This window comes from Anneissia japonica, unplaced genomic scaffold, assembly GCF_011630105.1.
Source record: "Anneissia japonica isolate Jap-2015-1 unplaced genomic scaffold, ASM1163010v1 scaffold1104_len307771_cov217, whole genome shotgun sequence".
NCBI lineage: Eukaryota > Metazoa > Echinodermata > Crinoidea > Comatulida > Comatulidae > Anneissia > Anneissia japonica.
Window position 1 is genome coordinate 167,899 of NW_022755771.1, and position 11,785 is coordinate 179,683.

Consider the following 11,785-nt stretch of genomic DNA (forward strand, 5'->3'; position numbering starts at 1 on the left):
AATCCCATTAGCTCAAAGATTTTCACAGTAGCGCTTCAAAGTGTGATAGAAGCAGCTGACCTTAATGAAGGAATAAATATAGATGGATATACACTCACTGAACTCCAATTTTGCTGATGACATTGCACTGGTGACAAGTTCAGTATCAATGGAAAAACAACTAAACAAATTAGATGCAGAAAGCAAGAAAGTAGGCCTTGTACTACACAGAGGCAAGACCAAGTACATGACATATTTCAACACAAATTCAGTATTGAAATTAGGAAATGATGACATAGAGCACAGGTGGGCAAAGTGCTGCCCGAAAGTGATTTTTTTTTTCGGCTTGCGAAAATAAATTAAAAACCCTATGTGTGCTCTTTGGCTAGAAAAACCTTGTTTTTTACCGACCGCCACCGATTATCTGTAAAGTGTAATATTAAAGCTGAGCAAAACCCTTTAAAAAGTAGTCTGTGAAGGTTTTTGGATGTGCAATGGAAACATCAAAGTTTGGGTGCAGCCCTCGGTGTTAACTCAAAACTTCACTTTGGCCCTCCGACCCATTTCTATGCACTAGGCCTAGAATACTCATTATAAAGAATAGTGACATAGCTGGACCAGACCTTGTGCTGAATAATTAGACATGAAGTTACAGTCTACTAAAATACCAGCCCAGTAATTACTGTTGTATTAAATAAAGCCTATTGAAAATGTATTTTATGACAAGTATTGAATCCAGATTTTGTATCTTGTACTGAACAGGCCAATGTAGAGTAACTGTCTGCCTAATCGAAGAAAACCTTTAACATTATTTGAAAACGAATAGCTTATTTAAAAAGGAAAAGAATCAAATAAATAACATTTTACTACAGAAACCCTGTTGATGATTATTAGTCAAATGAGTCCATGCAATAATGATTTTTTTCTAACTGGCTGTTAACAGTGAACTATTTTTTTCTCATTCAAAACTAAAAACTAAAACTTTAAAATACTTAAACAATTCAAATACTGAATTGAACCTTTCAATTTTTCTCTCATGGCAGAGTGCAAATAAAGAAGGGTGTCAATTTATTTTTGAAAATAAAGTATATCAATAAAACAAAGATGCTAGATTAGTTATAACAGGCCAGGCGATAGACAAAAGATGAACAAACCAACAAATCACCACGGTCTCAATTCAATTTTTATTGCTACATTAAAGTCATATTATACGCTCAAAACAATACTATACAAAGGGAACAAGAATAATGTTTTATTTTAGGGAGATACACAATAGTGTTGAAGTATAGGACGATCCCTCTGAGTCAGCCTGATTAGGAAAAACCATGCATTGTGTTGAAGCAGCATAACAACAATCAATGAGCTTGTGTCTATTTCTACATAAATAAAATGTTTACAGGCAGTATATATGATTAAATAATGAGTGTGATGTATCTGCGTGCAAATGCAAAACATACAATTCGCTACCAGTCATCCTTCCTTGTCAATATTAATAATTTATAATTTTTTAAATGTTTAGGCCTAGGCTAGGCCTAGCCTATATTCCAGCCTAGCCTACCCTAAAGTTTAGGCCTAATCCAGCTAGCACCTAGGCCCTTATTAGGTAGCCTAGGTTTAGCGAGGCAAGGCCTACTATATGTATGATCATTCATCCATACACTGTTTATTACAGTTAATATCCTTTTTTTGCTCCTTCCTGCAATACAAACAAATGCTTCTTGCTTAATATGTTGGATACTCTAAAGCCAAAGGATCTCTCAGTTGGGACTAAAAACTTAGACCTAGTGTGCATGACATGATCAACAGACGTGACATAGGAAAAGAGACAAAAACATGTGCAAGAAAAATAAACACTGCTTCTCTAGACTGTACATTTTATGATTTGTTAATTTTGTTCTTGATTTCAGGCACCAAACTACCATGTGGCCTTTGAAGTTGTTTTAATTATGCTTATTATTTGGCTGCTTCTGTCCAAGAGCTACGTTATAGAAAATGTACAAGGGCTCTCCAAGGAGGTTGGTCACATGATATTCTGAAGTATCATAAACTTAAATTGATTAATCAAATTATGGTATATTATAGATGTTGTTATGTTATATTGCCATACAATTTTCACTACAAGTGTCTCAGTTGGTAACAATTCGTAGGATGTTCTTTTTGGATTATTTTTTTATTACAATACAATTTTCTAAACTAAGTGAAACAACAGACCATTTGACCAGTCCATTGTTTACATATGAAGTGAGTTACATATACATACTGTAATTATTGTTCTCTGCAGGAAGAAGATAACCTTATTGAAGAATGGACACCAGAACCATTGGTTCCAGACACACCAGAAGACCATCCAGCACTCCACTTCAGAACAGTTACAAAGTGAGTTCTTTGAGCTCTGACAACTGGCTTTTAAGCAATTATCAAAAGAAAGGTGAATTTCATTGTGCAATGCTTTTCTTTTTTACAGACAATCTGGTCCTTGGTTGACTGTCGATGGAAAGAAAGGAGTAAATCTAGCCACATTTAATTTCCTAGGAATGGTTGGCAGAGAAGAGCCAGTGGTATGACTCCAATTGTTGTAGTTGTCATTATCATCATCATCATCTTCATCAATCAGTCAATCTATTGCATTGCCATTAATAGGAACCATTATCCTTATTTTTACCGGCATAATCATAATTTGTATTGTAAAAAAGATATACAGTACTGAATTTACTGACATTATTAAAGTTAAATCCTAATTATGCAGTACTTGGCCACTTTCATTCATATCATTTATATCCCACCCATCTACCCACTCATGGGTGGAGAGATACGAATAGATAATACTTGACCACTTTCATTCATATCATTTAAAACCCACCAGCAGCCCACTTCTGGGTGGAGAGGTAAAGTGTGAGCTGCATGAAGTAATGTAGTTAAATTTAGCACTTCATACCATCTCGAAGCACTCGAGGTGTGGACTACTTGTACAGTAACTTGCTGCTGGCATAAGGGTCTCTTTGTATCTGAGCTATCCGGTAATACAGTATCAGCTACTCTGTTTTGTCTACAACAAGGGCTGCATGGACCAGTACACTAGAGTAATCCCCTATTTGGCTCAAAAGTTGTACTGGGTTCTTTAAATTGCTCAATCAGTGCCGATATTATGTCTGTACGTTGCAGTGCTCCTGCCTTAACCACTTGACCATTCTATTTGCCCAAATTGATACCAGAGTTAGTCATTGTATTTCTTTAGTGTATTGTTACATTATATATCACTTAGGAAACTGCAATTAGGGCGTTGGGTAAATATGGAGTTGGATCCTGCGGCCCGCGTGGTTTCTTTGGCACAATGGGTGAGTAGTTTGATCTTAGTTGCTTGTTGTCCATTGAACAATCTAACAGCATAGGTCTCTAATAATAACCATCCAAATTAAGACCACTTTTCTGTAGCTTCCTGATGAAAAACAAATGCATTTCATAAATATAAATAGTTCAAACCACGACAAGTTTTGATGGTTCATCCATCATTATCAAGTGGGAGGATTGGATTGAATTGGATTGGATATATTCAGTGTAAACATCAAGGATAGCCCACAAAAGTCTAGAAGAAGACTTATTTCCAGTGGGGTCCTTCTGGTGGTGATTGGACAGATCACCCTGGGAGACAATCCCCTACTCTTTTCCGAAGAGTGTACTGTGTTCTTTAACGTGCACATGGGCCATAAATGCACACAGGACCAACGGCTTAAACGTCTCATCCGAAAGACGGTGCGCTATTGTAACTTGTATTTCAGCCCTCTATTTGAAATACAAGGAGAGGCAGCGATGGGAATTGAACAAGGGACCTAGAGATCTACTGCTAAACACTATTGGCCGTATTTATTAAATGAATTATGGTCAAACTTCGGACTAGAACTTATCTAGTCTTAGTTGCCAATTAAACTTCAATTTGTATTCATGAACACTGTAGTCAAAAGTTTTAACTACAACTTAATCAAGCCCTTAATTGTAGTGGAGCTGAAGACGGCTGTCAAGCAATGACTATCAAACTAATCAGTGATCCGGTAACATGGATAAATATTAAGCTGCCGTCTGTATTTTTCAATTCATTCAATTCAAATTTATTTCAAAAACATATTTCCTTTAATTCATAATAGACCATCATTTGCTTAATTAATTTTCTATAATAAACTATATTATAACATTCACTGAAAATTTGCTTTCTTTGGATAACTATTATAGTTGAGCCCAAGTAAGGGCGGCGCCATCCTTGTTGATAGGGGGAAGATACGTAACCGTAGCATGAGGGGATTTTGTGCAAATTCAGGAACTATTGCATGTGGCTGGCATAACATGCTAATTTTGCCTTTTGGAAGCTAAACTTAATGTTGCTTTTCTTGAACACACTGAAGTTACATCAGACCTACTTATACAATTGTTTTTATTCTTTTTACTCTATTGTAAGTTACAAAAAGCACTTTCTCAGTCGGGTAAATATTTCAAATTTCAAATTCAAATTTTATTTTCGGATGAACATAAATTTCAAGTCTGCGATTTAGTCTGACCCTAGGCTGACTTAAATATTGGCCTGCGGAGGTATCATTTTAGTCGAGGTTCGTGGACCAAATTTATGTTAGCATACATTAGTTAGTTTTCTTCCCTGTCTTTTTACCTTATTTTTTACCTTTGCTTAATTAAAATTTATTGAGTGTTTTTAATTATGATATTGTAACCTTTTGTAAATTTTATTATCTTTCAATTTGTTTGTAATTTTTTTTTTCTCGTGTACTTTTTATATATTTATTTTCTAATGTATTTTAATGTACTGTACAAATCAATGCAATTCAACTTCTTTTGGAAGTTGCGAATATGATTTTAAATGAACTTGAACTTGAAGCATCCACTTAAATGGCAAGTTTTATGGAGGTTTAACTTTTTAATTGGCAAGAGGGGATGAAAAGCATTACTTTTATTATTATTTCAGATGTTCACTTAGAGCTTGAGAAGGAGTTGGCTAGTTTCTTAGGTGTCCAAGCTGCTGTGCTTTATTCTTATGGTTTTTCAACTATTGCCAGTGCTATACCATCATATTCAAAACGTGGTGATGTCATTTTCTGGTGAGTAAATTTGATCATACCCTGTAAAGTGACATGATAATAAGTAATACCACTAGGTTGTTAGACCTTAAAATGTTCTTAACCAAAAAATATATTAAAAAGAAAAATAATTCTGCATTAGCAGTTATAAATTAATATAAATACTGATCTTCACTGTATGTAAAATAATTTTATAAGAAAATGGGTTTCTTTAGGGTGCATCTCTTGGCCTGGTGTTTTTCTGACTGAAAATCTAGGTCTATATTCTCGAAAGCAGATTAACTTTAATTAATCCTGGCATCTGGTCGGTGGCAGGATAAACAAAAAACAAAGTTAATTGCTGTGATTATATAAGCATTTAGCAGCAAAGTATATTTCTTGATGAACAAAATGTAAGAAGTTCAAGTCTCTGAGGTTATGGGATATCACGATCCATACAACATTTTGTCATTCTACGTTGGACAACATTGACAGAAATAAAATTATAAATAAATAATAAATATGTCGAAAAAGATTCGATGAGTGAATAGGTGAATAAATTTAATGTTTATTTAAAAATGGAAAAATTTAAAAAGGAAAAAAAAAAACAACTCCTAAATGAATTCCGTGACTCAGGATCTGGAGATGCGCACTATTCAGGAATATTATTGCCAGGACAAGCAAATTCCAAGTCACGCTCACAAGGCAGAAAGGCTATAATATAACATATTGGAGCAACAACAAAAAATACAATAAATCAGTGCAATCATGTATAATTGACATCATGAATGGGCTCTAATGAACTTAATACATAAACATAATAGAAATTGTTTATATTTCCTCTTAAAAATGGCCAATGAATTTAATTTAAGCTGTCAGTCAGGACAATACATATAGCATTAAGGCCAGTATATTTCAATTTTCTTTGACTTAAGTCTAATTTTAACTCTAGTATTGTAATCGTGTTGATACAATTCTTTTTCAAACACCAGACTAGTATTAAGATCGTGCATGACAGTACATGGCAGTACCAATTTGATACAAGATAATATCTTGGATTTTAAGAAGTCTATATGTAAGGAAGACATGCAATACACTGTCTGTTTGTGTTTGTGTTATTACACAAATGGCTTTTCTTTCTTTGAAGCTGCTTAATTTCACACAAGTATGATTCATATGTGCATCCCATACAACAGTGCAATAATTTGAAATTGGTTAAAAAAATGATTTGTAAATCAATGGTAAAGCGGGGAGAAAGTGTCTTACTTTATATAGTATACCAATATAATGTAATAAAATAAGATTATGAATGTAATATTAAGAAGTAAAAGCAAAGTCTTCTATGAAATGTGTTGTGTAACAGGTAAGGGTGTTTTAAAAGTGGTGTAATGAAGAGTTTTGGATGCCCCTGGCATTAACAAATATTTAAGATATTAAAATTGGTAATGTATTTTAATTTTTAAGTGATAAGGGAGTGAATTTTGCAATCCAAATGGGACTGTTAGCCTCAAGAAGTACAATACATTTCTACAATCACAATGATATGGACCATCTAGAGGCACTTCTCCAGAACCAAGCTGAGGAGGACAAGAAGGTAAACAGTATAAACAAAATTACAAAAAAATTATGATATGAAAAAAAGATATTATTGGAATAATTATATTATAAACATTTTAATCTTTAATCATAGTTTCTCAAGTTTGATTTATTGCATATATTCATTAATTTTTTTTATAACTATTGTTGACTGTTTTCAGAACCCGAAGAAAGCGAAAGTAACCAGACGCTTTATAGTGACTGAGGCTTTATTTGTCAATTATGGTGATATTGCCCCATTGCCTAAATTAGTGAGTGTATTAATTAAACACTGTAAATATTGTAATAAACTATTTTATTCCAGTATTTCAGTTGATCACATATTTAAGTAATGTATTGGTTTTCAATTCAAAAATATTTTCCTTTCCAATTAAGAGATGCATGAAAGCTTATCATTTCTGTGTTCTTTGCTTAGACACTTAAATTAAAGGATTTTTCAAATAAAGTAATTTGTAAATCAACTGAACTAAATGTGTTGCAACAGAAGTTCATAATTTATTAATTGTAATTAATTATTAAATCTTTGAATCTAATTTTTTTTGGCACATTCAGTTACTAACCATTTCTGTGGATCTAGTTCTTACTAGAATGCTTCATACGCAAGAGGCTTGGTGTAAAACTAACGATTGCGTTTTTGCTACACCAGTCAACCTTTTGTTTGTGTACGCGCATACTTGCAAGTGGTTAAAATTTTAATCGACTGCACATAGCTTGTTCACATTACAGCACAATGAAACGCAACTAATGCGTTACTTGCTTAGAACCAATGCGTCTAATTTGCTCTAGTGTGAACAAGATTAATGGCGTGCGTAGCTGTCTCTTATACACATCTAGATGTGTATAAGAGACAGATATATGTATGTATATGTATATATGTATGTATATATATATATGTATATATGTATATATGTATGTATATATATATATATTTTTTTTTTGTATATAACAGAAAATTAAAATACATACATTTGTCTCTTTCCAGGTTGAATTTAAGTTTAAGTACAAGGTTCGCATATTTCTGGAAGAAAGCTTGTCATTCGGTGTTCTTGGAAATTCAGGAAAAGGTCTTACAGAATACTACAATATCCCGGTGAGTAGGGCTACAAACAATACCAATTACTTTTAGGGGAGTAAGGCTGTTCATCAAGGTGTCTTATGACATTGTGGGTGTCCTGGCTTCTGGTACCTAGAAGTACAATTTAAAGTGTTCTGAGGTATTTTGGATGTATGCCCAAAATTTTTAAAAAATAAAATAAAAGATTCCTTGGCATTCTGGCCTACATTCCACAGATCTTACAGCGCACCTATTTTTGATGGCGTCATCAATCAACGAATAATTGTAATGTCATAAACATGATTTGTGTACACCTGAAACTGCCCAGTGCAAAGTATTTTTACGATCCTTCTGATTGTCGGCAAAATCATTTGAAAAATTCTGAATTGGATTAGCCCCATACATACCTCTACTTTTCTATCAGTATACCTCATTCCTCCAGTGTTCCCAAGGCCTATGTTTTCAGTTTAGGAATGTCAAACATTTAATTATTAAGTTGTTGATAGGAAGAGCTGACGTTTCACATCTTGCACGCTCTCTCACATGCCTTATGAAGAATTTTCTAAGTTCTAATTGGAGGTGCATTAAAATTGATACTGTATATGGTTGAATGCTTTTTGCTTTGTAGGAATAAATTTGCCCTATTGGAAACAGGCTTTGGTGAAGTGAGTAGACCTGACAGATATGATTGTATTTTTCTCCTTAGGTGGAGCAAGTGGACCTGATATGTGCATCTTTAGAGAATTCATTTGGTACAACAGGAGGATTTTGCGCAGGAACCCAATACGTAGTGGATCACCAGGTAATAACTATAACACATACATTTTCCATTCTATTATATAGACTATATAATAATATATGGGCACATCACACACATTTGTCACATACGCTTTGACAGTGTGGACAGTTATAGCTTGAATATTATCAAGTAAAGAGTGCTTTCATTGATATGGTTGCATAAGTTAGTAAATTGCTGTTGGATTCTGGTTAAGCTCATAATTGTCGTAAAAAACGTCTCATTTTTTTGCATTTAGGTGTTATCGGGTAGTGGATATTGTTTTTCTGCATCACTTCCCCCACTGCTAGCATCATCATCACTTACTGCAATAGAACTTATAAAGAAAGAGCCGGAGATGTTCAAAACATTGCAAAGAAACACAAAGTTCATGCATCAACAACTAAACAAGTAAGGGTCATAGGTCATTTATTAATTGTAAGGCGAGACTTTTTATTCCTTATTTCGCGTACTTATTTTTTTAAAGATCATCGAAGGAGGATGGATTAAAAATAGAACTAAAAATTTGTTTTCTTATTTGGAAAATAGTTTTGCCAAAAACATCCAGACAGGAGAAAATAAAAATAAAATTTTATTGGTGAATGTAAAACATGATGGTTAAATGTTTCAAATTTATATATTAGGAAGAAATATACATATCTTATCTTTGAAGGTTTCAAGGCAGTGAAGGGCGTAATAAAGACAAAGAAAAGGTTTTATTTTTTTCTGAAATTTCCTCTTTTTCATGGTGGTGGGTGGACTAATTCGCCAAAAAAAAAATTTTATTTTTACTCGAAATCATCAATATTTGCAGTCGGTGGGTTCGCTAAACAAGGTATAAAAAAAGTCTCGCCTAATGGACACGTGCCACTTGTATAGTAATGTTGAATGATTTGATCTTTACTGTACTTGAGCAGGATTACATTAAAAAGAGCCATATGGATTTGATTGAATGTGTCCATTTACCATACCAAGGTAGTAATGTTACAGAGAGTCCCAGGAATGAGCTTTGGTTGTATTCACAAAATATAGCTGAAAGTGAGTGGAGTTGAATAGCTTGGTGGTTAAGATGCTTACCTTCCAATCCCAGGTCACAGTCTCTCAACCAAAACAACTCCCCTCCCTAAGACTCATAATGAGCCTTAGCTTATTAGTTAATATGTAGAACATCTTGTGTTTATGTTTGTCTTGTTAAAGGGTACACCACTTAGAATAGTGATTAAGTTTGCTGATTGGCACATTCTTGGCCTAAACCAATTAATAGTAATAATAATATCTGTAAATAATTGTTTATTTTAATAAGCATGTACCACTTTTCAATTGAGAGGTTGTGGGTTCACTCCCTTGGCCTCAAAAGGTTTATAAAGCATTGTGCCATTCTGTAAGTGGCAAGTGTTACTTACAATATATTTTGTTATTATTTAGCATTCCGGGTCTAAAGATTATTGGTGATGAGATATCACCAGTACAACATTTGTGTCTAGAAGAATCAATGGGAAGGCGTGAGGATGACATCAGAGTATTGCAAACCATTGTGGATAAGGTAAACTTTGATGTTTCTGTATATAGCATCATGCATTTGTTTATCTAAGTGTTTTATAATTCGTTCAATAAAGGCACATTAACAACGTTTGATGTTGGTGTAATACTGAGTGTAGAAAAACAATTGTAAAATGTGAGGTGTCACTCAATTTGACCTTGGTGATGCATACGTGTGACCAAAAACGTGTTGAAAGCACTGGCAGTGGCACTGGGTGGGCGTAGGCTTACCCAACAATTTTAGTGAGTGGGCCAACTCTTCTGTGGGCCCCACCGATAAATAATTTGCCAACAAATTGTTTGAATATTGATTTTGACAAAACTACAAGCCGATATTAGGGCAAAACTTGGCCCACCAGATGGATTTTTTTATTTTTTTATTTATTTGTTCAGGTGTATAATTTACAATCAACAGCGAAAACTGAATTTGATTACATTACAATATAAAAACATAAATACATTTTTAAAAGTGGCATTGAGATTGAAACACTTACTAAAGAACTAAACAATTGAAATTCAAAGTTAGAGTATTATTATTTTCTATTGAAAAAATATAAATTAAAAATATCAAAAATATATATCCCTTAGTTACACACATTATGTTTATCTTGTAATGTTGATTGCATTTTAACAATTCTCACAGAATGTAAAAAACTCTAACCCCGACCCCCTACTGGTCCAGGTTAGCAAATGCGTACCTGGCCCACCAAACATTCAAGCTGAGTTGCCTGTGGCTAAAGTGGTGGTTTTTTATAAGCAGGCATGTTAACATCTGTTGGAAGTTTAATATATGAAAATCATCCTAATTCTTACTTAATAATACAGTACCTTTTTAACTATGTTCTACAGTACTCTAGGCCTAAATCTGTGTAGCTTAGCAGTGAACAAGGTTATCTGTAAGTTACTACTACGGTCATCAGTCCATTACGTCCTTCAGCAGGCCAAGACCTAATTTATTAACTAAATTTAGGTATGCAAAAGGCAGCTGCCTAGCGTAGCCGTTGAGCCACCACACACCTTCAATTTGAAAATTACGAAGATTAATTAATATATGGTACATTATGGCAAGCCAATCATGTGACTTACGAAGTCAGTCATGCATACGATATCACACATCGAATTTGATGTGTTGAATCGTATGCATGAATGATCAGGCAGCGTTTGCCCAGGCCCTAATCCGAAAAAAAGAAATCGAGTATGGGATGCCAAATAAATTAGATATGGTACGCAATAATGAGTGAGTAACCCAAAACCTAGGTTAGGTATTTAAGTACATTGTACATTGTACTATGACACTATATCCGAGTTTCAGGCCATTTAATGATTAGTCTGTTCTGGATTTTACACTCACTCTCTAATACCGGGACTATCACGTCACTTTGACCCCCACCTTCGGGCATCCACGTAACTGAACTACTTCAATTCAATCTCGTTTTTAAGGTTCTCAACTTGGTAAAATGCATTTCAGTAAACTACATCCCAAATTTCCCTTTATAAACATTGTTGTTGACAATGTACTGAATTAATGAAGATGTGTTTTTGTTTTTTATTAATTTATTGTTTCATTTTAGACACTTGATAATGGCGCTGTATTGACAGTTGCAAGATATCTTGATGAAGAAGAGTTCAATCTACCACAACCAAGGTACTTCAACATTTATGCACTTACTTTGCTGGAATCTGACCTTCAATAAGAATTTGCTTGTAATTATGCATTGAACAGCTGATCTATTATATGGACCTGCCAAGAGCACATTATTTGAGAATGTAAACATTCTGAAACAT

At 33.9% G+C, this 11,785-nt stretch overlaps 1 protein-coding gene across 1 annotated transcript in view; it reads left to right on the forward strand.

Annotated features, from left to right (window-relative positions):
- Window positions 1–1,886: 1,886 nt before the first annotated feature.
- The window catches only part of LOC117123734 (serine palmitoyltransferase 1-like), a gene marked incomplete at its 5' end in the record, with an annotated part of 12,436 nt that continues 2,537 nt past the window's right edge, over window positions 1,887–11,785 (forward strand). Inside the window, 12 exon segments of the mRNA XM_033269740.1 lie at window positions 1,887–1,994; window positions 2,261–2,355; window positions 2,444–2,537; window positions 3,242–3,314; window positions 4,946–5,078; window positions 6,501–6,630; window positions 6,794–6,883; window positions 7,615–7,722; window positions 8,393–8,488; window positions 8,721–8,872; window positions 9,887–10,004; window positions 11,572–11,645. Of these exon segments, the coding sequence (XP_033125631.1) occupies window positions 1,887–1,994; window positions 2,261–2,355; window positions 2,444–2,537; window positions 3,242–3,314; window positions 4,946–5,078; window positions 6,501–6,630; window positions 6,794–6,883; window positions 7,615–7,722; window positions 8,393–8,488; window positions 8,721–8,872; window positions 9,887–10,004; window positions 11,572–11,645 (1,271 nt within the window).